Source organism: Onychostruthus taczanowskii, unplaced genomic scaffold (assembly GCF_017590055.1).
Source record: "Onychostruthus taczanowskii isolate IOZ18803 unplaced genomic scaffold, ASM1759005v1 scaffold1, whole genome shotgun sequence".
Lineage (NCBI taxonomy): Eukaryota > Metazoa > Chordata > Aves > Passeriformes > Passeridae > Onychostruthus > Onychostruthus taczanowskii.
In genome coordinates, this window is record NW_024496525.1 from 5,623,832 (window position 1) to 5,649,143 (window position 25,312).

General features: G+C 37.3%; 2 protein-coding genes and 1 long non-coding RNA gene across 5 annotated transcripts in view; 1 reads left to right on the top strand and 2 right to left on the bottom strand.

Annotated features, from left to right (window-relative positions):
* The window catches only part of PSEN1 (presenilin 1), a 26,557-nt gene extending 25,607 nt beyond the window's left edge, over positions 1 to 950 (bottom strand). Inside the window, exon 1 of one of the 2 annotated variants that reach the window (XM_041399822.1) lies at positions 478 to 950. The gene's annotated coding sequence lies outside the window, so the exon portion shown is untranslated. The remainder of the gene's footprint in view (positions 1 to 477) is intronic. The other variant, XM_041399793.1, reaches the window with a different exon arrangement.
* On the top strand, positions 18 to 14,327 carry LOC121333465. The gene is made up of 3 exons (XR_005952292.1): positions 18 to 229; positions 11,559 to 11,632; positions 14,079 to 14,327. It is a non-coding gene; the product is annotated as an uncharacterized LOC121333465 (long non-coding RNA).
* RBM25 (RNA binding motif protein 25) overlaps positions 3,005 to 25,312 on the bottom strand; it is a 32,259-nt gene continuing 9,951 nt past the window's right edge. Inside the window, exons 3-19 of one of the 2 annotated variants that reach the window (XM_041399769.1) lie at positions 24,678 to 24,727; positions 23,855 to 24,025; positions 23,500 to 23,557; positions 22,179 to 22,339; positions 19,382 to 19,564; positions 17,123 to 17,176; positions 16,789 to 16,872; positions 12,938 to 13,215; positions 11,869 to 12,085; positions 11,480 to 11,569; positions 9,828 to 9,901; positions 8,961 to 9,111; positions 8,174 to 8,498; positions 6,885 to 7,159; positions 6,338 to 6,436; positions 5,590 to 5,637; positions 3,005 to 4,565 (exon numbers count right to left, since the gene is read on the bottom strand). In XM_041399769.1, the coding sequence (XP_041255703.1) occupies positions 4,473 to 4,565; positions 5,590 to 5,637; positions 6,338 to 6,436; positions 6,885 to 7,159; positions 8,174 to 8,498; positions 8,961 to 9,111; positions 9,828 to 9,901; positions 11,480 to 11,569; positions 11,869 to 12,085; positions 12,938 to 13,215; positions 16,789 to 16,872; positions 17,123 to 17,176; positions 19,382 to 19,564; positions 22,179 to 22,339; positions 23,500 to 23,557; positions 23,855 to 24,025; positions 24,678 to 24,727 (2,411 nt within the window). In that variant the 3' untranslated portion in view covers positions 3,005 to 4,472. The remainder of the gene's footprint in view (positions 4,566 to 5,589; positions 5,638 to 6,337; positions 6,437 to 6,884; positions 7,160 to 8,173; positions 8,499 to 8,960; positions 9,112 to 9,827; positions 9,902 to 11,479; positions 11,570 to 11,868; positions 12,086 to 12,937; positions 13,216 to 16,788; positions 16,873 to 17,122; positions 17,177 to 19,381; positions 19,565 to 22,178; positions 22,340 to 23,499; positions 23,558 to 23,854; positions 24,026 to 24,677; positions 24,728 to 25,312) is intronic. The other variant, XM_041399780.1, reaches the window with a different exon arrangement.

Genomic DNA, 25,312 nt, shown 5'->3' on the forward strand with positions numbered 1-25,312 from the left:
CGGCCCGGGGCGGGAGCTGCGGCCGGCCCCGGGCCGGGGCAGCCGCCGCCCAAAGAACACGCTGAGAGCTTTGCCCTCAGCAAGGGCCGGGAACCAAGAGACGCGGGTGGGAACCGAAGAAAGGCAGCGCTTGGGAGAGGCTGGCTGGACAGCAGTGAACAGTCGCTCAGTCCAGCCGCCAGGAATCGTGCAAAGGAAATGCAGCTTGACCTTTTTAACCTGGTGCCAGGTAAAGAGAGGTTTTATGAGAAAATACACTTCTCGGCTCTTTTGAATACAAGTTATACATATGCCAGTAACCCTGTTTTAAAATGATCCCAAAAAAAGGCATTGAGAGAGTAACTTAAAGGGACATTTATATTTCAAAATAAAAACCGTATTAAAAGTCAACATGGTATTTTTTCAAAAAGCCTCTACGTAGACCTGTGACTGGTTAGTCGAAAAAACAATAAAGTTAATTCTAAATTTGAAACTTACCTTGCTATCCACATTTGAAGTATCATCCAGAATTCCTTTTCAAGTGCATAATCAATTGGGTTAGTAACATATTAGCAAATGCTAGGATAGATATAACCACTCTGAATATAAAAAATGTAAAATCTGAGGGGCCATGCAATTCTGCATGTTTAAAACAATGTTGTATTCCAGTATTTGACTACACTACAGGAAAATCTATGGTGAAATTAAGTGGGACAGAACTATTGCACCTAAAAGGTTTGATTTAAGCATTGCTATGCAAATACTGACTTTCAGTAGCTCACAGAAATATGAAATGCATTTAAGAAGCCATTTTTAGACTGAAAGTGATGTCTAACCATTAATCAAATAAAACTACTTGTAATTTAAAAGGGAGAAACAGCCAAACAAAAAAGTCAACCAGCCAAACACAGGCACACAGCTGTACCAAACTCTTTTCTATTATTAGTATCAGTTTGATCTATGATGAAATGTCTATTAAACAATACCTTATACTGCTCACAGTGGATGACTGTGTACTAATTTTTAATTCTGTACTCAATGTTCCTACACCAGATAACATACAGAATATGAAAAAGCGTGACTCAATTGTAATATAAAACCCAAGAGCTTGCAGTTTTCAGTGTATCTGCTTTCCAAAATACTACTCCTTCAAGCAGCTATCTAGCAACCCTGTTTAGTAAGAACATGAAAGGTCTAATTCCCTCTAAATAATAGGAAAGCATTAGTAGTAAGACACAGGAATTCAGTAAGAAGCTAAACTCACTGTTTAGGGCTTTTCCCCTGCCCACATTTAGAGCCATGACCATCTAGCTATCATTATTTTTAGTACAGGTTCCTGCCTAAAGAGAATGAAGGAAACAGCTAAGATTAGAAGACCAAATCAGCAGATGAGCAGGTTAAATACTCTAAGAACAAAATAAGACTCTCACCAACTTAAAAGATAATATAAAAATATGTATTTCTTGGTAATGGATCTTACTTGCTCTTTGTTTCCCATTTCTTTTCAGTGCATATTAATGAAGAAAAATGATACTTTAGATTTTGTATTGACATATTCCAAACACTGAATGGCAGTTACACAAAATGATTATAAGGAGAATAAGAAAGAGCATGTGTTATGTCAAGTTTTAAAGCCTTATTCCACTGTAAGGTCCAGATAAACAAGTACATCCTGTTCTGTTGTGTAATTACTGGTATTTTTTCATTACACAGTGTGTGGAACTTTTGGAGTAACTTTCCCTCACAGTATGGGTTACTATGGCATGATGCACTGGGTACCTGGTGGCAACATCTGTACTTTACTCATGTAGCACAATCTAAGCACACTCTTGATCTGTGTTTAACATAACAAAGAGTGTGTATTAAATCATACATCCAGACAGTGAAGTTGGCAATATTGGCAAAAAAGGCTTTTTCTACCCCAGATTTCTCAAATTTATCTTGAAATAATTATGTTAGTGCATGTTGAAAGTTAACAAATGGAAGTTACTTTCTATTACTAAGAACCTCAGCAGTACGTAACTTGTGTTATACTCCCCAGCATCACTAACACAAAATACAATATCACTGAGACATAATAACAAAACTTTCAGTAAGAGGTAAAAGTAAAGTGACTTTATACTTGCATTCTGAAAGAGCAAAAGCTGATAAGCCAAATCAGAGTTCATCTAGTGAACATTCCTTTCTTCTTCCACTACTGAAAAAAACCTGAACTTCCACAAAACTGATTTTTTTTAATCACAACGATTCTTTATACTTATTTACCTAGATATTTAACACTCCAGCTTAGAGTTTATGTGTCTTTCTCATCCCAGCACCTTCAATCTCCTCAGGAGTACAAGCTTACGTCCATTGCACACACAGCTCTACTTTAGGGCAGAAATAAACTGAAGTTTCACAACTTGAGCTTTCTCTGAAGAATCTGGATGAGGATGTTGGGCAATCTGTCACACAGTGGCATTACAATGTGTTTGTCACATTTTTCTTGTTTAACTACTACTAATGAGAGAGAATGTAATTTATCAGGTCAAAAGGCACTCGTGAAGTTCACTCTCCCTCTTCTCTGTATTTGCTACAAACAGAGCAAGCTTTGAATTTATTTAGAATTTGAAAACATTTTGGTAAATGGTGATGCAGAACTGTATAGGGAGAACAGAGAAGTAATTTCTTAGGGTTGTAACCATCAAGTTGCAGAGAAAAAAAAATAGAAAGATTGCAACACGTAAGCATGCAAACCAAAACATTCTCAGGCAAACTCGAGCACATGAAAGTAACCTCTAAGCATGACACTTCAAGTTAAAAAAAGAACATTTGGTGATGTGTAGTGTAGTATCACAGGGATGAGAAAGAACATATTGAGATCACATCTAAATTTGCAGGCTTCTAGTCACCTGATATAAGCAGGAGGTAGTTTTAAACACTCCCCCCCACCCCCGCTCCTTACTTTGGGATCACTTGATTCAGTAAGCAGTGTTAAATACAATTGCATGCTGCATAAGACTCCAAAAGAATATTGACCCTTAAATCAAATATATACATTTTTAATATCTGAAATATTTACATGGTGGAACCTATACACGATCCCAATTGTTAAGAACAGTGTTTTCAAGTGTCCTCTCCAGATACAAACAACTAGTAACTCAAGGTCACAGTTATGTTTTCTGAACAGGTCAACCTGTATCCTTCAGTTAAATACAATACAGAGATACTGGAACACCTTTACTTAATTTGTCTGATATTAAGAAATTTGTTTCAAAAATTAAAAATAACTTTGAGACCGTTTGCTCCCTGGAACACAGTCCTCCTGCAATCAGAACAGCTCACAGCACATTATAGATTCGACTTCTTACCCAGGTATGAGATAAAAAAAATGCAGTTTACAGTACATGTCATCATTTATACCATATCAGTCTATTTATAAAAAAAACATACAAACAAGGCAGGAAAATATTACCCTCTTTCTGTGGACAACAGACTGCATACAGTAGAAAACAAAAGTCAGGGCTAGTTTAACAGTATGGATAAAAACAAGATTTCAGCTTTGTTTGACAACTTATGTTTTAGTTTACATGGTTGTTCTTTTTTTTTTTTTTTTAAGAGACAGTTACATCCAAACAGGGCTTTTTGCTTTGTCTAAATACTAAAAAAAAGTTTTAAAAAATAGTTTCTTCTTAAAAAAGCCATCTGATTATTTTGAGACAGACGGGATAGCAGGCAGGGCTAGAATTAAATTGAGCAGAAGAAAAAACCAAAAACCATTAGATAGCACTTACTGAATTTAGGTCCTGCTCTTGTTTTAACTGAGCAAATAAAAAGCTTCCTGTGATTTGCACTTTCTGGGAAAGAAGCAGAGCATCTACAAGAGATTAGGTTCCCAGCTTCATTAGTAACTCTTAGGGGGCAACAAAGTACCAAGATTACTACTGGTTCACATTAGAAAGAGAAGTCTGAAGGAACTCCTTTTCCAGTCAGATGAAGAGATCAAATGAACACACAAAGCTGTTCCGTGAAAACAGCTCAAGATGCTTATTTTTAAATTGTATTTCATCATTTCTTAAATAAAAAAGGGGAAGTATGCTCCCAAAAAAAGACTGATAAACTTGCAGTAAAATCCTTTGTCTTCATCTGTAACTGATATAGTTCCACATTAAGTGCAAATGTTTTGCAAAACAAGGGATTTTTTTTTTCTTAATATTTACAAGAATCTGAGTAACATAACAAAATTACCAAAGAGCATGTACAGTAGCTGCAGCTTATAAAACATACCGGTAATTGTACCTCCTGTATTATAAAGAGAACCAATGCAGGATTTGATAACTAACTGAGAAGGGTAAAAGGGGCCTCAGAGCAGAGGACAAAAAAATTCACATTTTCTACATAAAAAAATACAGGTCTCAAGTCTCTGAGAACAGAGAGAATTCGAAGTCTCTGAACAATGGGGGGGAAAAAAAAGCCCAAAATTGAAATGGAACCCTAGAAGCAAGGAGAGTGCTTTATTTCACTAGGCCAATCTTCTTTGCTTCTGTCTCGTATATCAACAACCTCCACATTTTGACTATGAATACTTCAGCTTCTTCATCTAGTACCTGTAGGAAATACATATTTTACAGATTATTTTTTAGGTTATGCATTCCAGTTATAAAGACTAATTGTAGATACATCAGAAGAAATAGATACAGTGTAATACAAGTCCTTGAGAGAGGGACCAAATGAAACTCTGGCAAGTTTGTCTGTCTGGCAACAGTGACTTGACCAAGCTCTAACTACCTACTTGTATAGTGCAGCTGTTGAGCACTTACAGGCAGAAGCATCAGTAAACTAGCATCCAAAAGAGGTTTGGGAAGAGGCAGAGAAATGGCAGGCTTAGAAACAATTTAAGAACAGGATATGCACATGTGGTATCTTCCCTTAAATTAACTCCTAATCTCTGCTCATTTTCATTTGGAACTTCCTTGGATATTTGTTAAATAAACCCTCACTGAATTTCTCTTCCCTGAACTTATTATCTAGGCTTTTCTTGAATCCGTACAAACTTTTGGCATGCACAGCATCTCTCCAAAGTTCCAAAGTCACACGTGCACTATGCACGTGGCTTCTATCAACCTTGCCTCCAAGCTTCTTTAAAGGAAGAGAGTGGATCAGTTTTTATTCACCTTTCGGTGTATGAAAACATGGTGGAACAGTAGCATCATTTCACTCTGTTTCTCTCTTCCAACACCAGGCAAAAAAGAGCTTTTACTTTTCTATGGAAAAACACCTTTTGCTCATTAATTAGGAAAAGATCCACTAAACCACTAATAAAAATCTACTCGTAAGAACAAGAAGGAATAAAACATTTTATTTCTGATACAGTTCTGTTATTGTTGATTTTGACACCTACTATTAGGGACAAAAATTTTTGTTCCCCATTTCTGAGTACTCAGAAGTTCTGAAGAGGGGTCAGTAATTTGTACCTAGGTGCTGTAACGGCAAAATAATACCTGTGCTAGCATGATGTGCTTAATCATTTTTAACACATGTTTTCTGTTATGGAGTCTTGCTATTTTGCATAATTGACTTTTAGCTTCAGTAAAATGTAGAAGGTATATAAGTTACAGAATTTCTGCTTACCATGGCAACATCATCCAGTATGCTCTGAGGTGAGCTATGAGCCATAACCTGGAAGAAACAAACAGTTTTTAGACTGAAAACTTAGAATAAACCCTATATACATTTTTTGACAAAATCCAGCTGTGTCCAAGGAATTCTGACAGCTCTACACATGCAAGAAGTATTTGCAGTTCATCAGGTTCCAGTAATAGCCATGGCAAAAATTAGTATTGAACTGCATCAGAATCCATCATAGTGAGCCCTACTTTATGGCAAACTACTGAGGAACAAGTTCCAGGAAGCTCCAGAGATTCACATGTCTGTCCTGTATTTGCTGGCTATTCTTATATCTCCAATTGTGTTTCCTTAATTTAAAGAAAAAGCTTCTCTTCCTTCAACAATAAGCTGCTAATGAATACAAAGGCAAAATTCTCCCCTGTATCACTCCTCCTAATTGGATTTCTCATGTACCTGTTAAGTATTTTTTTTTCCCAGAACCAAGTAAGTTGTCTTTCAATACCAGAGTTCAATTTATTTACATATGTACACACACCCATATATAATGTGAGCATGGCAAATATTCAACTTCTGCTTTTGACTGTCTGCTAATCAACTGTGTCACAATACTCTCAGGACTTGCTTTGGCTCTCAAAGGGCAGTCCCAAGATAAACCAAGACAAGCCATTATAAACACAAGTACAGGAGTCACTGTTGCTTTTTAAGTAGGGAGCAAAGCTCTAACTTCACAGAGAATGCAGAAGACACAAACCTTAGAGCAAACAAAGTCAACTAGTGTGGCTTCTTCTTCACCAATATATTCTATTATTTTCTTGTTAATCCATGGTCTAATTCGACGTTCCATTAGCGTCTGGAAATAAACCACAAAACCAGAATTAATAATTACCTTAAGCTTCACTCTGTTGCAACAACTGCCCAATAAGCATCTAGAAGACTCAAACAGCTATTTAACAGAAGATACGTTTTGCTATCAATGATATAACCCTTAAGAGATTTGGCATCTGCAAGTATTTCTGAGAGCCACTCAAACATTTTACAGTCTTTTTTTCCTCTTTCCATAAAACTGCTTGATAACTTGTAATGGCAATTCGAGAGAAACCAAACAAAAATAAGCAGCCATGCTTCAGAATAAGGATGAAGATTATGTATGAACAATAAAGAGAGGACTCAAGTTTGACTCCACTTGATGATGATACTCCAGTCCACTGGGGTCCCAGTAATCTTGCTTTTCTATTCAACTATAATGTTTAATTGGAAAAATTAAGCCTTTTTAAAAATGGTTAAATGAATCAACTTACTGAATCCACAATTGACCAGTCAAGAGGATAAGCAAAGAGCTCTGGTTTTGCTGTGGGTATCTTCTCAATGAGACTCTTAATGTGCTTGCGCTTTTCTTCTGTATTGACACTGCCTTTGATATTGCTTTTATCTTCTTCTCCATAATCCAGGGGAACAAGTTTCCTTTTCCGGGGCACATCGTCACTGTCTTCATCATCAAATTTATTGAAAACACTATCCACAGCAAGCTTCTTCCTTTTTACAGCATTGGGCTGATTAGGACTGTTGCAGGCACCTACAACCCAAAAGGCAGAGTAACATATTCATCAACTGCAACTGGAACTAGTTTGCTCTTCCCCCATTACTTGAGGAATACTGCTCTGTATGCTACATAAAATTCTATGAATGCCTGTCATTGGCTTTTAATCTCTCAAACTCTGTTACAGAAGTGGCAAAAGAGGTAAAAATCTTTAATGGAGTGTGTTCAGACTGACCCATCTGAAAAACATGGTCTTCTTTCTCTGCCCTGAAACCAATTAGCACTCTCTGAGGGAAGACTACAGTCAAGCCCCAACCTCAGCAAAGGCAGAGCACAGACTGAAAGGCTGCAATGCGTGAGAAAAGCGTTCATCAGCCTAATACCATACAGTCTCTTGTCATTCAAGATATAACACAGTCTGAGCTTAAAGTGCAGCCCGGCATAATTTAGTCAAAATAGTAAATAATAAACACACAAACCTTCAGTAATACAAATGTTCTTAGTTCTGCTGCTCAGAAATAATTTTTTTAAAACAGCAGGAAATTGCTACAGTACTAAGGAACTCTAGGCTCAAATTTCACTCACAACTGTCCTCAGTTTATTGTTATATTCTAGAAGGAAGGAAAAAAACATCTAATTTTCTTTTTTCTTTAAAAGGGTCTTAAGTAAACGTAAGAACTACCTAGGTCTTAAATTTAACATATAGTTACACCAATGAAAAGTAGCAGTGAGTTTCAAAGAGATATTTACAGATATATTAGGGTGAAAAAGCATGTGAAAATAACCAATTCCAGCTCAGAACATTCCTACAAAAGTTAGCCCTTGAACATGCCTAAATTTCTCTCCATTTTTGCCCTCAAGTTTTTAGATGAAGAGAGCTCTATAAAATGTGTCTTCTGGATAGGCCAACTCAAGCACAGCAGCTGGATAACATCTACTTGATATAAATACATTAAACCATACGACATATTTGGAAAACCATGTGGCTACTCAGCTTGACAATTTTTATTTTGATCCCATATGGAAGATTGAAATAAAACTTAAACTTGCCCAATTTGAGGCTGAGTCCAATTTTGGGCCGATGCTCCTCCAGTTGCTGTTGTTCAGGTGAATTTTCATGAGGGATAATGATGCCACAGGGAGATTCATCACCAGGTGTGTTAGGAGTTGCATTTCCACTAGCTGAAGAAACAGATGGAGCAGAACTGATGGGTCGTAAAGTTGGTTTAAGGCAGGGCTTTTGTTCAGGCTCCTCCTCTTCTTCCTCTGGCTCTTCTCTTTTTTCTTCTTTTTCTGCCTTGTCTTCCTCTTCCTCCTCAGATTCTGGCTCTTGTTTTATTTGTGGCTGCCTTCGTCGCTCAGCCTCCTGTTCCATCTACGATGAAATAGACAATTAGCAAAAACAGAAGCTCTCTCAAAACCAGTACTGTTTGAAAATAATCTAAATCTTTGGAAGGCTGTTAGTCAAGGAAAAGACATGTAACTACTAGCATTCTTGTAAGGAATCCAATTCAAATTTGTTTTCAAACCCCATCAAAATCTGGATGTTGATCTGGAAAGTCTTTTTGTTTTCATTGTTCCTACTACCTATCTGGACTTCTTTATAAGAAAAATCAAATAGAGATAATAATAAATATCAGGTTTCTTACACAATTTTGCTCAATAGGATGTTGATCTGGAAAGTATTTTCTTTTCATTGTTCCTACTGCCTATCTGGACATCTTTGTAAGAAAAAGCAAATAGAGGTAATAATAAATATCAGGTTTCTTACACAATTTTGCTCAATACAACCAGAATAGAAAGGATTCATTTTCCTGTCACACCAACAGCAACTTACCCTCTGGAGTTCTGCATCTGGATCTGGATGTCCTTCAGCAAGAAGACGCTGCCTGATTTCTTCTAATTCTTCCTTTTCCCTTTTCCTATCTCGTTCATCTGCTTCCATCTCTTTCTCCCTGTCTCTCAGCCTCTTCTGAAGAGCACTACCCCTATAAAAGATACATAATTTTTATTGAGACATCATTTCAATGAGGGGCTTGTACCACAATACAAGAAAAATTTAATGCAGATGCATCCTCCACTAAATGAAAATAAGATTCTAAGAGCACCTGGCATCCTCTGTTGTTGTAACATTAGAATCTTAAGATACCATTTCTCAACCTTACTGTACAGAATCTACCCCACCACATTAAACAAAAGTAGAGCATGTGGCTGCTGATCTCTTTAGAGAAATAATTAAGTTTTATAGGGTTTTGGCCAGAACCACTTCTGCTAAATTAGTTTTATGCAAATGTTAGTTAGTCCCACGCTGAAGGATGTTCCCAATCATTTACATTAACAAGCTTGTTCTTCATATTATTTACAGCTTCTTTGCAGTGAATTATTTAGAGGCATGCTTGTTCCCTTCTCCCTGCTCCCAGCACCTTATTTTGATATTACACTGACCTTTGCCCTGCCTCACAAATATAAAGTGATAGGAATGACACCTACTCCCATGCATTAACCAGTAGAAGTAAGGAGCTTCCTTTTTCACTCTGTCACTTATGAAGTGACACCAAAAAAAAGTTAGGTAATTATTGCCACATTAACCTTACATTACCACATTACCAGTCAAATATAAACTCCACAAGCCCCTGCCAACAAACCCCACAATTGTGTTTAAATTACCAATGGACATTTTTTTGCTAGGAATACAAAGACATACCTGTAGTATTTTGGATCATCTCTGTCATCATCATAATCTTCTAAGAATTCTTTCAACCGTTTGGCTTCTTTTGCCTGCAAGGAATTGAAACTTGATGATTTCTGGTTTCCTTTCCAGGAGTTTAAAATTTATTAATGTTATTAGCAAGTTATTTGTAGATCTACTCTGCTTTAAACTAAAAATACAGCGTTTTCCAAAGAGAAAACGGAAAAGTTTTGGTATTGCATCCAGAGGGTCCATTGATTTTGTGTCACTGATTTGCACACACACACATATATATATACACACACACACACCCGCCCACCCACATACATATATATATATTTTTTTACACTACAGATAAAGAGGATCAAAAGTTTATTTTCTCCAAATCCTTTAAGTCTGCTACTGAGTATTTTAACATGGTAGCCTAAGTGTATTTTATCAGTACTGCTTTGTTTCAAGGGCTTTTTTAAGACAGTCATGCACAGAAACAAACCTGATAGCTGCCCCTAGGATAAGCACCCTCCTGTTGTGGTACTGAAACAACCATGTGGCACTAATGTACAGGCTTATGAGGTATTAATGTGCAGGCCTAACACTGTAGGGGGCGAGGGAGAAAGAGAGGAGACACTTTCTCCCCCTCTGATAAAAGAGGCAAAACCCCCAGTTCTTTAAGAGAAATTGAATTAGGACCTTCTAACCTGTATTTAAGCAATATCCTTGAACCAACAACAATATATTTCTGTGCTAATGACTTTGAGAAACAAATTATGATTATGATTGTAATTTCAGCACAAAATGAAACAATGTTTGCTACAAATGCCATCCACAGCCAGCACGCAAGAGGATTTGGAATGGAAAATATCACTGAGTACATTTTTCCCCCCTCCCCATGCATTTAGAGGGAACACCTGGATTCCAAATGAAACAATGTATTTCAATAATTCTCTTTCCCCTGCGTGTTTCTTTGCATATATGGCTTTGAAGCAATTTCTACCCGTTCTCTACTCTCTCAACATCTTCTCCCCTTCTCTAGGAATCTATGAAGTGAAATAACACCCCTAAAACTTAAAATAATTTCTTTATGCTTTAGCACAAAACGATGAGATTACAGAATTATCTATCTTCCAAAGGTGTCTCTTCCAACAAAGCTTCCAAGTGTTACATTGGTAACTGTGATAATTTCACAACTAATGAACTAAGGACAGGCATTTATCAAGTGCATAGATACGATGCAATGTTCTTTAATGTATCGCATAAAAAGTTTGGGCACATGAGCAGGTTGGAAGTTAAAAAAACAGGTCTAGTTCTACCTAAATGACATAGAACACACAGTAGGTTTTGTCACAAATCTGACACAAGTTACAGATATAACAGTACATGATGATCAGACCAGAGTATTTTGCAGCTGCCTACTTCTCACTCTTCTGCCTTCATAAGACCAAACCACTAGGCTTTGTTTTTCAGACTTTAAATAGTACTCCCACTTACCAGACATCTTCTGTTTCAAGTCTATTAACTGGGGATTTTTTGGGATGAAAAACACACACGGCCTTTATACAAAATGAGAGCTCTATTACTTCCCATAAACGTAACAGCAGAATATTCCATTCTAAATGGGACCAAGAGAACAAGGCAGGGCAAATCACATGTCAAACTATAAGCCTTACCATTTCCCGTCTTCTTTCTTCTTCCCTCTCAGCCTCTTTTTCGTATTCTCGACTTTTTTTTCGTTCTCTGATTTCCCAGTTTTTAAGACGCTGCAACAGAAGAAAATACACTTCCATCTTCAAGAACATTAAGAACAGCAGTACTACTTCAAGGTTAGTTTGAATTGTTGTTTAAAATAACTGTACTATAAATAATTTGCATCATTTTAATTAAAAACTAATAAAAAGTCTGTTTTGACAGTGATTAACAGATTCTGTCCCAGCTCACGTTCTCAAAAGATAAAAAACATATTTAGGAAAAGGAGAATGATGTATTTTATACTAGAGGACTTGTTATCAACTCTCAGATTTTTTTTTTTATTTAAAGAATCTTAAAAATTCCAACCTACCTCTTGATATGCAGCTTCCTTTTCACGCAGTTTCCTCTCCAGTTTTCGTCGTTCGTAGGCATCTTCTTCATCTTCTTCTCGGTCTCTCTTCTTATCTTTTTCCCGCTCTCTCTCCCGCTCTCTCTCCCGTTCCCGTTCTCTTTCCCGTTCTCTCTCGCGTTCTCGTTCTCTTTCCCTCTCGCGTTCTCGCTCTCTTTCCCTGTCTCTGCTTTTTTCTCTGAAGGAAGAAAAAACCCCAAAGTTCAGTAGAGAACCTTCCTCCCCATTCAACCAAAGGATTAATAGCATCTTAGAGGTTATTTTTCTTCCGCAGTTGTAGATGATTAGCTGGTACAGAAATGGGCAAAAAAATCAATACTTACTGACAGGTACTCCAAAACCCCCTAAAAGTCATTGTTGGAACACTAACCATTAAATAGCAATACCTACAGAAACGAAGCACGAGCATAGGGCAATTTCTTACAAGACTGAGTTAGCAGTTCTGCACAGCCAAAATCACCAGAAATAAAGGGTATCCTTAACAAATCTTTCGTGTTCATGCAGCTTAGAGACAATTTTAAAACTTCTGACAACATGATTTCATGTGGAAGCAGCACTTGGAATATGATATGATTAATTACAGCTTGAAAGAGTAATCCCCTTGCTTTTACTAAAAAAATCCACAAACAAAAAACCCAAACCAAATCAACTCAAAGAAAACTCCCCAAAATCCAACCAAGAAGCCCACTATGTAACAAAGGAAATGATAAAACCTGCTTAAGCCAAGAAATACCACAAACATAAGATAACCTTAAGCAGGAATAACGCTAATAATGAAAACCAGGAGATATCTAAGATAAAACCAGTATGCTTATATCATATTTGGAGAGTTGCTTACTGCATATTGCAGTTTTTATATTCTTGTGCTGTGGGGGAAACCAAGTGCTCTCCCAGTCTGGATTTCCTGCTGTTACTCTGATCTTCCACAAGGATCATTCTCTTTTGAATGGCAGCTGATCTACTGAACTATATGCATTTAGTAAACAGCACTAAGAACAAGTGAAATAAATAGCAGCTGAAGTACATTTACCTTGATCTGCTCCGATCCTTGCGGTCTGAACTCCTTTCACGATCTCTGTCCCGGTCTCTGTCTCGCTCGCGGTCTCTGTCTCGGTCCTTAGTTCGGTCACGGTCCCTATCTCGCTCCCGTTCACGCTCCCGTTCCTTCTCCTTCTCTCGTTCACGTTCCCTCTCTCTTTCACGCTCCCTCCTTTCTCGTTCACGCTCCCGTTCCCTTTCTCTTTCTCTGCGTTCTTTTTCAATTTCCTGTCTTTCTTTCTCCTTTTTGCCTTTTTCCTCCTCCAGTTTCTAAAAACCAACAAGAGATCTTTCATAGTTAATTTTGTAGTTACACAAACTGGATATTCCCGACGCAACACACAAGGCTGGTAATGGAAATACCAAAACCGCCACTAATTTTAAAATATTAAATAGGGTTTGGTGGGTATTTTTTGGAACTCGGAAGTATGAAATCAAAATGCAGCAATCACAAGACTAAATTTCGTGCAAAAGCACAAATCTACACAGACCAGCAATCTCCAACCTTAGCAGAGTAGGGCTGGCCTGGTATTATGAGCTGACTAAACGGCACACTCAGTGTGCACTACCAGTCACGACTCGGGTGGGACTCAAATTCCACTGGCCCTATAAGCCAGGTGGGTACAAGTAAAGTGAACTTCCAGCTGACAAAATTAACTCAGTTCAATTAGGAAAATATATTTCAGTGTAATGCTTACTGGGGACAGTGAGTTGTTTCCCAAAAAGTCTTGGCACACCAAAACCATCCTAGATGAAAACTTGGGTAAAGAAATATATCCACTTACACATGGTGCATGTGGTTAAACAGTGAAGAAAACTGTCACTTTTTCCCTTTTCCCTCCCTAAAAAAGTTCTAAGTGTTCATTGGTAAGAACTGGACTCTGCAGAATGGAATCTTAACTTCCACCACTGCAAGATGGAGACAGTTAAAAAAAAGGTTGGAAATAGCTCTTTTGAAACACAGAAACTAAAGGTTACCTGCTACAGTTTTACTAAAAATTGTACAAAATTGCCCCTTTTTTCATATAGAAACAGTTCTTATGACCAGAATTCCTATAAGACAATAGAAAATACATCAACAGAATGATAGATAAATCCATCCTTGGAAGCAATTGTTATGTGTTCACTTACAGATGCTGTGCTAGGACATGGACCGCCAACACTGGATTAACCTTGCCTATTAGCTATGTTTCTGGGAGGAAGAGCAAGTACACGGTTCACAAATATACCAAATAACAACCAAATATACCAAATTTCAACCTGATGGATGCAAAAATACCACTTTTTGAACAAATATTGAGCAGAATGAACAGGTTTATCCCCTTTGGCTCCACGTTTACCATCACTGAAATGAAATTAAAAACTGGAACAATGAAACAGCATTTTCTCTGGTTTGTGTTTTTTTTTTTTTGTTCTTTTCTTTTAAACAAAGCATTTAAGACAACTTTAAAAAGCAATCTTACCTGATTAGTGTTCTTCTGCCATAGGCACAGGGACCAGAGAACCGACAAAGGATTACAGAAATAAAGCTAATTCACTAGTGATTAATGTATCCAGTGAAACTATGCTGCATTGATAACACAATACAGGCAAACCCATGTTGGATACATTGAAATCACAAAGGAAAAAGGGACTAAAAATGGTAGGAATTGGTAGAAAACTGATGTGAAAAAAATAAAACTTAGATCCTATAATACACACTGGGCTGTAAAACTAATTTCTAAGGACTGTATTATCCAGGAGCTTTACAGTGTTAAACCTCAGTAGGGTCAAATTTTAAACTAGGTTGTCAACTTTTAAAAACAACTTACCTCAAATTTCATATACTTTTAAAGAAAGTTTACATACTGAAGTGGTTGATACTTACAGGTTATCTTAGATGTTCCAATAGAAATTTCTTTAGTTGAACTCTTGCTTTTTCACCACTCTCAAAAACTTTGTTTATGGTGAGAGTTCTCAAGAGAGTGAGTTTCTTTCTTTTATTAAAAATATATTCACAGAGGTGTAAATACACACACACAAGTTTTGGTATATTAAAATCCTTTTCTTAAGTCCACTTCCTTAAAGTCCAATTGAAAAAATAAACTGGTGTATTTTGTAATCAAATTCTGACCTCAGTCAACTTCTGTAAACCTAAATAAAAGGATCTGACAGGGTAATGGGATGGGAACAGTATCAGATAAACTGAAGTAATGAACAGAAATGAACAGGTAGAAGAATTATAAATCTTACCTTGAGCTCTCTTCAGACTCGTCCGTGCTGTAAATGGACGCCCCCTGCAATGCTGATACCCTGACAGTCTGTCGTTATTGTTTATAAACTCATACCAAAAACATGCAAAGGTTCACTGTGCTCACTAGCCCGCTGCTAAGGATTCAACAGCCCCTTTTAAACATATCCAATATACACAATGACTACTTCCAGTTGATTTTTAATGTTAAGAAATCCAAAACAGCCCCCCAAAAATACAAATCACGGGCAGCAAAATGCCCAACAGCTTCCGAAACTGTGAAGCCTGGTTTTTTGTTTGTTTTGTTTGCAATTTAAAAAAAAGTATTACTCGTTTGCATTTTAGTATCAGTGACAACTTGGGGCTTGGAATTGAACGTAATTCTACTGAAGTTTCACCACTAAACAGTTTCACATTCAATTGCTGAGCTTCTTCAGTTGACTTTTTCTAGATTTTTTTCCCCCCAGGTTTCTATCTTGCAAAACTTTAGTCAAGAGAAAAACTGAAAACATGTACATACAATAACATGTAGTCACCTGTGTTCATACTGATATGGTTGCACGAAAACATGGTACCATCCCCAGTGACTGCATGTGGTAGAGCTGAACAACATGGGCAAGCATTCACCTTGCTGTATCTTCAACATTTTCTTTAATGCTGATTTGGGGGTATTTTGAAAGAAAAGTGTGTGCTCAGAAGAGCAGCTTGTTGATACTTTCCTAGGCCAAGGATCACTCCAATCTTGTGGGGGAAAAATTAATACCGACTTTAAGGCTAAACATTAAAATAAGAACATCACATGCATAGCTGTGCTCTCCGATCCGCAAGTATCGCAGCAGAAACATTCACATTTGCACTAGCATTAGTGGAAACTTCTGTAAGTGGGGACCCTGGGGTGGGACTTGATGTGCACAAACATTTCCAAGCCAGTTACCCCTTTGCATATTTTTCTGAGGGGGCATCCATAAGTATAATAAAAAACAGAAACTCATACTTACATCCTATTCCATGTTACTTTCCAAGCTGTGAGTTTCATCTTGCATTAGTCACCATATGATCTCTATCATAATGGTGGGGGTCAATGAATAGATTAGCTTTATGGGAATTTACAGTTCTTCCATGCATCTAAAGTTTGGTAAGTCTGGTAACCACTGACCTAGTTTTAATCTTCCCCCACTCTTAACTTAGAACTATTAAAATAAAAGACTTTAATTTAATTCACGTTTCATCTCTTCAAAAATCTTGGATAATGTTACAAAACTACCTAGAGAAACACACTCAAGTGTATGTCTTATACTGCAGCCCCATTTAGCTTTCACTTATAAATATCTTGACTTAATGTATGTGTAGCAACTTAAGCTGCCTTTATTCATGCTGAAGTGAGAAGACTGAAAAACACTCAGTAGCAATCAAAGTCTTAGCATAAAGATGTCACGGGCCACTTTAACGTGGCAACTGTCTTTTTCTGACTTGTAAAGAACTACATGTATATTAAACCTAATAAAAACATAATTTTAAGTGATACTGCAATGTACTGCTAAATTTTATAATAGTGGTTTTTTTTGGATTTGAAAAAGCCTAATTTGTATCAAGTGCAAAAACAAGAATACTACCTTGTGTGTGTCTCTGAATTTACTGATCTCTCTTGATATCAGGTCTCTTTTGTCTTCCTCCATTTCTATAGCATTTATATCCTCCTAAAAAACAAGGGGGACAGGAGTAAAAGCATTAACAGCCATCTGTACAGACAAAGGAGAACAAGAGAAAAGCTGAAGGTTAGAAGTTTTCAACCAGTCTTGCAAGAGATAAATAAAGTCCTTCTGCAGTACCAAACCTGACAGTCTGATGTTAATGAGTGGAAAAAAAAAAAATCAGATGGACAAGAGTCACAAATCTGGCAACTAGCAGTAAACATAGTCATTGTCAAAGCCTACAATGTAAACGAACCTTGGTGATGAGTGGATAAGGTATCAGTGGGGCCACTGGAAATCTGCGGAAAATCTGCGGAAAAATCCACGGAGATTTTTTTTTTTAAAAATTGATTGCACACTACTCTGAAAAACAATGTTTTGTATGTTTGTACTACAAAGCAATATTGTATTGCTGTGATCTCATTTCTTTGATTCAACAAAGTTACAGAAGAACCTCGCTAATTCTCCCTTGGCTGAACTACTTAAAACCACATAGTGACGTCTCATGTTAGTAAGACTTCACTGAATTACAAGTGTACTACAGGATATTAGTACGCTATGGTAGCATCAGAAACAAGGCTAAGCTACACTTGTCAAAATAAATAAGTTTATTTGCAGTGGGTACGTCTTGATCTTATTTACTCGCTAATTCGCAGAATTTGGTAGATTGCACCTGCTCTTGTAGTTAGTGCGAATTAGCGAGGTTCCCCCGTGCTTGAAATTGAAAACCAGATTCCACTCACTCTCAGCTCCCCGCACACATTTTCAACTCCCCCACAGCAGTCATGCCTTCACCCAGAACTAACAGCCTCTGCTGCTAACACCAGCAGGAGTCATCTCCACACCAGGCCCTTCAGGGGACAACAGCCCCAAAGCTGGTGAGTTTCCACACCTCCCTCACCGCCCCCACAATATAGCTGCATCCACCTTCCCATTCCCACCCAGCCTCAACAGTCTTTCTCTCCCCTCTCCTTTATGGACAAGAGAACAAGAAGCTAGTACCATCTCTTCACTCCCACCTCTATCCACACAGGCCAAAGATGGCAACTTCCAAGTTTCTTGTCTTCCTTCCCAGTATAGAAAGGATGATGGGGTGCAATTTCAACCCGCAAATGCTGTGTATTTTAAAAGAGCTCATTTGGCTACTTGACTGGCTCAGATCAGTAAAGTTCTACACAACACAGAGCTAAGAGAATATTGCTCTGCTACAGCACCCAGCTTTTCATGGCTGCAAAGGTCTCTTATAGTGTTTAACTACCTAGCATTATTCATAGCCATATAAATGTATATTTACCCACAGGACAATACACATTGTAACAGTGCTTGTAACAAAAAAAATACAGCTGATAGCATTAGACAGTGACTCATTGGCAAATTGTCATCAAAGAAAACATCTTCTCCCAAAGGGAGGGAGAAGAAAGAAAAACAAAGTCTCAGCTCAGCACTTTTATACCTCAGGTTGGCCATGACTAACAACACTGTGGGAAGATAGACTTGCTCCCTGAGGGAGATGTTTCTTGCACCACATTTAAACTCCACAAGCTGCATCATTGCCTTGGAATATGTACTTTGCAGAAGACTTAAGTGGGTAAAAATCTTTGTCAAACAATTTTCCAATCTCTTTCATCTCTTTCCAATTCTCTTTCATATAAGGTGCAGAATGGTAGGTGGGAAAGCCCATTTTCCCATGGTTAGAAACTTTGCTGGAAAAGCTAAGTCTGAGTTTGCTTATCCTTGTTCCCCCTTCTCCATTTTGTTTTAATCCATAAAAAGGTCATTCACAGAAGCAGGTCTAAACCAGAACATTCATTCCTGCTTAACATGATTTTTTTTCACATTGCACAAGATAGGAAAGCTGGCTGACCAAATCCAGCCAAATTGAGACGTGTTTAAAAGTGATTTTGTAAGGCAGGAAGATTACAATGTGCCTTTCATCCCCGAAGGATCCCTTCAAGGACATACAGAACTAATGAAGTGCTTCCACATACGGGTAGAGAGCTGCAACCATTTGGATCAAGGCACACTACAAGAATGCATTCTAGAAGCAGAGAGAAGTATTTTGTCAAAAACTACCAAATTCATGGCATTACAATAGCACCCTGGCATCTTTCACTGGAAGTGGATGGTATGCAGGAACTCTTTACAGTTGTTTTTTTAAGTTCTTATCTGAAAAACCCTATATGCACATACAGATTAAACTGCACTAAATTCAGTATTTCCACCTTCAGAGGGATGAAAGGTCAGTTCAGTCCTGCCCAGATTCAAACCTGTTGTTCCAGGAAGTTTATGTGCTTAAATCCCTAAACCATCCTGAAAGGATGGTGTCTATAACTGACTAGCTTTCAGCTCAAAAAAAAAAAAAAAAAAAAGAAGGAACTGCTGCTGACATCAACGCTTGTTGATTTGTTTTCTCATCAGAAGTTTAGGTTTAAAGTATTTGCACAAGGTTTGGCCATTATATAAAGGTGAGTTGAAGAAAAAAAAAATCTGTTTTGTCCAAAATCAAAACACATACGTCCTCCTTCTTTTCCTTTTTCTTCTTCCTGGGGTGAGAGTCAGATTCCTGGGAGGGGGCATTGAGCTCGCTGGAATATTCTCGTATTAAGACTTCAATGGCCCCTTTAATTATCTGATCTCTTCTCTTCGTTTCCTCATCCAGTGCTTCATCATCATCATTTGTTGTCTCTGGTCTGGAGTTCTAAGGAAAAATGGTAAAGTAACAGGACTTAACAAATTGAGAGTAATAGTTGTTTTATCAGAAGTTCACCTTTCATCATCACATTCATGCCCCTACAGTATCTACTATAAGAAAGCAAAACCCCAAACAAACAAAAAAATTTAAAAAAACCAAAAAAGAGAGAAAATACCAAAAAAACCAAACAACTCACCACATGAAAACCAAACCACCTACAAATACAAGTAATTTTATCAATTGCACTGTATTAGTCAGGTCTTTTCACACTGGCAATACCAGTTTATTCAACAGTTCTATGGAATGGCTGCAGAGAGCAAGTGTGGAATTGTATAATAAAATAACTTACTAAAATAGAACAGAAAAATGATCATTAAGGCAGTCGACAGGAAAAGAGAGAGCATCCACACACTCCCAGAAAGGCAATCACTATAGTGCAGCTCTTGGACAAAAGTTTTGCCTTTTATGTTCCAGAACTTCAAGTCACTTCAACAGCAGCTCCTCCAAGCCTTCTACTTAAATGCCATGCAATACAAATGCCTACCTAAAACTTCCAAGCTGCAACTTCAAATTGGAGAACTATATTAAAGAAACATCATTAGGGAAAACATTCCTTGCACAACAAAACTATTTTTAAAATTGTTATTGATCAAGTATTTTGCAGTTCCTCATCTTTTTGCCCCTTTCAACCTTGTATAGAGGAAAAGGAACACAAAGAAGTGCATTTCCCTAAATATTACATGAAAGCATAGTAAGATGATGTGCACACCAAGCAAGGTAGCCCACCTCTTGATCCCCTGAATCTTTTAGAAAAATGGAATCTCACCTGAGAATCCAGCTGTGTATCCCGTCAAACGATAGGTGGTGGGTGGAGTGAGGGGGAGGGAAGGGTCTGATGGAGCAGCAGCTAAGAATGAGGGGGAAGGGAGGATTCAGTTGGAGCTGAAGAAGCTGCCAGGCCAAGGAGGAGCAGGCTGAAAAGAGCTAGAAGGTGGTGACAGGGGTGGAATTGAAGAGATCCAGGGAGAAGAAGTGATCAGGGAGAGCAGCTAATAAGGTAAAGGTTTGCTTGGTGTGTCTCTGTATGAAATCATATTGTAGTTTATATGTTTGATTTCTTAGTTCAAATATTTGAGAAAATTTGAAACTTTTGGATCCAAGTGGCACCAGCACACCAACGATGGTATGAAAGGAATTGCAAGCAGTTTGATTACAATGCACTTCATCAATACTCCTCAGCAATTCACAGCCTTTCTTTGCACCACCACAAAAAAGAGTGAAAAACCAGCCAAATTCAATAAAACCCAACAGAAAACATGGAGTTAATCTCATTCTCATAGAGTTGCCTTCACCAAAGCCACAAACAGTACTCAATGCTGTATTACCATCAATACCCCCAGACTGACTGTAACTCACAGGACACAAAATTCGTGGGAGATGTACAAGAACTCCACAAATAGTTTAAGCTTGTTTGTAACATCAGCTGTGAAACACAGTATCACAGGTGATGTCAACAAGAAACAAGGAAGTATAGAATGAAAGGGCAATCCAATCAAGCCCTTACCTAGGTTAAGAGCTCATACAGTACTCCATTCAAACCTCACAAAGTTAGCACTCTGCTTTACTAAGCTATTGGATTTCATGCCAAACACAGGTTATCCACTCAAAAATATGTCAAGAACTTCAAGTCATCATTATGCTTCTACTTCTGATTAGGGAAAATGAAATAAAAGTAACTGTGTTTCCACTATATTCTACATACATTTAAGAAAAATTCCAAACTGAATTTTTTAACATTTACTTGCTACAGTGTGACTAGAATTTTTAGTTTTCCAAACTAGAGCCTCTTCTCACTTTGATTTTACAGAAAAAAATTGGTTTTAAGTGATATCTTAAAGCACATACAAAACTTTAGGAGTTAGAGACACAGCCTGACTTGATTTGGGTTGAAACACAGCAAAGGTTTCTTTCAGCAAAGAAACAGACACCATTAACTTCAATGCAAACTTGTCAATTAAGTATGTTTGCATCTCAGTAAGAATTCAACATAGCAAATATCTGCAATTATTTCAGAACAGATCCTTAGCTTTAGAAAGGGATAGTACAAAAGCAATTTTCCCCTCTGAAAGCAGTCCACTGCCTGATATCTGTCTCTTCTACTGAATGATCTACTTCCTTCCTTTTCTTTTCTTTGTTCCAAAAGATCATCAGTGGAGGGGAAAGAAACCTCAATTCCCCTCAGACAGCAAATTTACAGATTGACAGAGTAACTTTTTCTAGGGCTTAGAAAGCACTTTAAGCACTTTCAAGAGTTTCTAAACAAAAATGAAGCAACAGAATCGAAACATATAGCACCTATTACTACACTTTATAATGAATTACAGAATTGATTCTAGAAATGTAGTTTGCAGGTAAATTCAAACACTATGGAATTAAGAGCTGACACTTCTCTGCCTTTCAACATAACTTCAGACTCGCTAATGTGATTCTGGCAACATCCTAAAATGAATAAAAGACACAGAAAGAAGTAGAAACTGAGACATGCTCACAATCTGATCTAGAAAGTAATGTTACACTGACATTCTACTACAAGAATGCAAATCACACATTATATACATACCCCATTAGATGCCTTTTTCTTTGCTTTCCATTCATCTAGCTGAGCCTTTGTCTTTGCATCAACTTTGACCAGCAGCTTCTTCTCTCCAATCTGGAGGTCATGGAGTAGTCTCAGTGCTCGTAGGGTAGAATCTGGCTCTTTGTACTCACAAAATCCAAAGGCTGAAATGGATGATTGAAATGAGAAGTAAACACATTAAAGCTCTTCAGGTAATTTACTCTGTTTAAAAATGTGTTTTAAATCAATAGACTTGGAATGCAGGAACTTGTTTTTAAAAAGCCAGGAGTACACATCATAAAAACTCGAAGTTCACTCACAGAACTCATCTGTGATATAATTAACAGTCCAATAAATAAGATGGAACCAGTACACACATTGTAGATGTTCCATCCCTGGAAACTTCCATGGTCAGGTTGGATGGGGCTCTGAACAACCTTATCTAGTTGAAGATGTTCCTGCCCTTCAAAGGGGGTTGAACTAGATAAACTTTAAAAGGTCCCTTCCAACTCAAACTACTCTATGATTGTGTTTGTAAAGCTTTTGACATATTTGTCTTAACTAAGAAATTCAGTTTATATGATGACATCTCAGGTGGATTTGCAATTGTCTGACGACCAAGGGCATCAATCAACAGCTCACTGTTAAACTAGAGGGAAGGGTTTCAAACTTTCAAATATTTCAAACTAGGTTCTTCACAACAGTTACATAAAAGTGTTAAATGAGAAAACCATTTTTGACAGAAAAATAAAGTGTGAGATATAAAAAAGCTGAAGGAACTGAACTACATCCTTAAAAAGAAAAAAACCCCACAAACCTAGCAAGATACAAAAACACAGCAAAAAAATTGTAACCAAAATTGTTTCCTGCAGTCATTTTGGAAAGATCACAAAAATTAAATCAGTTCAACTTGACAATAGGAAAGGTAAATTTTACATCAGGAAAACATCCTTCACAGAGAAGAACAATACATATTATTGTAAATGACTTGTAAAAGTGTTAGAATAGTATGTTCCTTTGGGGGCTAAGTCCAAACTGACAAAGCTTTCTCAGAAATAGTCTATAAAATCATTCAATTTCAGAAAAGAAAGGCAAGCAAACTAGGATCCCAAGACATTTTTCCATTTGACCATCTCAATTATATTATTTTATTCTCAATTACAGAAAATACTAGCCCATTACTAGAAAGCACTTCGCAGCTACCATATTACACCATCTTAAAATGTAAAATGATTAAGAATAGCAACGTGTCATGATATTAAAATGCTGCCAGCTAATAAAAACAAGCGTATATCTAGAGATTTTGAAAAGCATGAACAGTTACCTTGAAGTTTTCCAGATGCCCCTTGCACTCTCTTCCAACTCAAAACCAAACCACATTTCTGCAATTAAGAGAAGTATCATTAACTATTATATTCAAAACATTACAGAAACGTAACCACTTTTTGCAAAATATTATAAAAATTAAAACAGGGTAAATTCTACTGGAAATAAAATACATCTATATTCAAAGACATCTACAGTGGAAAAAAGCTGTACTCTCCATTACCACACTCAGGCATAGTGGGCTGTTATTCCAGAGAGTGGGAATAATTCTGCTTTAAGTTTCAATACATTGCTTGTGGGTCCTTTATTCATCAGCCAGGGACGAAATTTAATCAGCAGTGCACTGTACTTACTGCTAGAAGCTGCCGTATGAGCATGTCTGAGGCCTTCTCTGAAATGTTGCCTACAAAAACAGTAGTAGTGGGACCGCAGTTTTCATCATTTTCTTTGTTCTTTAAGCCAGGATGGTCTTTTCTGACTCCCAAATGTTTGCCAACCATAGACACTGTGGTAGGAACTAACACCTGTAAAGAGGAGGAGAAGTTGTAAAATAAGCATTGGACTGGTTCGGTTTTTTATTTAAATCAGTAAGACATGAGACTTGGGAATGCACACTTATTTAAAATTTGAATTTTCATACGAACCTCATTTAGGCTTATGGAGTAAGAACCAATAAGCAGTTCAGGCTTTAAAACTTTCTACAACACAAAAAAAGATGGCCATTTTCTGGCAAAGGAAGACAACAAAAGATAACTGAACATAGCCACTGGAGGTCTCAAGGTGAGCATACAGTAACATTAGGTATTATTTCTTCTACATATAACAAGTTTGCAATGTTTGAGTCACTGGAAGTTGAATTACCTCACCTAATAGTGTAAAAACCAAGCTGTAAATAGAAAAGTAACTCTGGCTCAAAGACTTCAATGGACACATGATCTTAAAGCTTCCACACAGTGAATAAACACTACTGCTTTATTTAATAACCACACACCACAAAGCCTCTTTAGGTTAAGGAGCAAATATCTGTAAATTAACTCCACAAAGATAGGCAGGATCCTCTGCTCCATTTTGCTACACTTCTTTCACCTGACAGAATAGAGCAAAACAAAAACACATATACTAAGTTTTACTCTCAATTTTATTTGGCTATAATCTCATGCCTACTGTAATACTTACAGTTGGAGCAGGAGCCATGATGCCCATTGGTACAGGAATCATAGGGGTCCCTGAGAAAGACAATACATTAATATTAGTCTGCCCTGTTGAGAACTGATGAATACAAATGGAATCACTGCAGACATGATTTTTAAACTAGACAGCAATTTTGGTCAATAAGAATTTCACAGTACTGATTACCAGTAATTCCTCAAGCATTCCATTGAAGCACAAATAACATACTATAGGCAACCTGGTCACTTTCTACCATTTCAACTTTGTCACATAAAAATCTATTTTCAGAGCATATTCAAGCCACAATATTGTTCTAGAAGACAGTGGGGTGGTAAATGAGGTAGGGAATTCCTGAGAGCAAAGGCAGACGATGCCCTACAGATGATCTCGTTCCCAGCTTACACAACTCCCACAGCACAATGGTTTTTTACATGGCTTTAGGGATGAGGTCCTGTAGAGAATGGCACCAGGCTTCACACCATTATTTATAGAATAGCTTAATAAAGGCAGCATAAAAAACCTCTATTGAGAAGCTGGTGAATACTTCACTTGGCAGTCTCCAACACCTAATTTAGAACAATACAGAATTTTAATAATATTCATTAATTCATAATAAATAATATTTTAAATTAATATTTAAT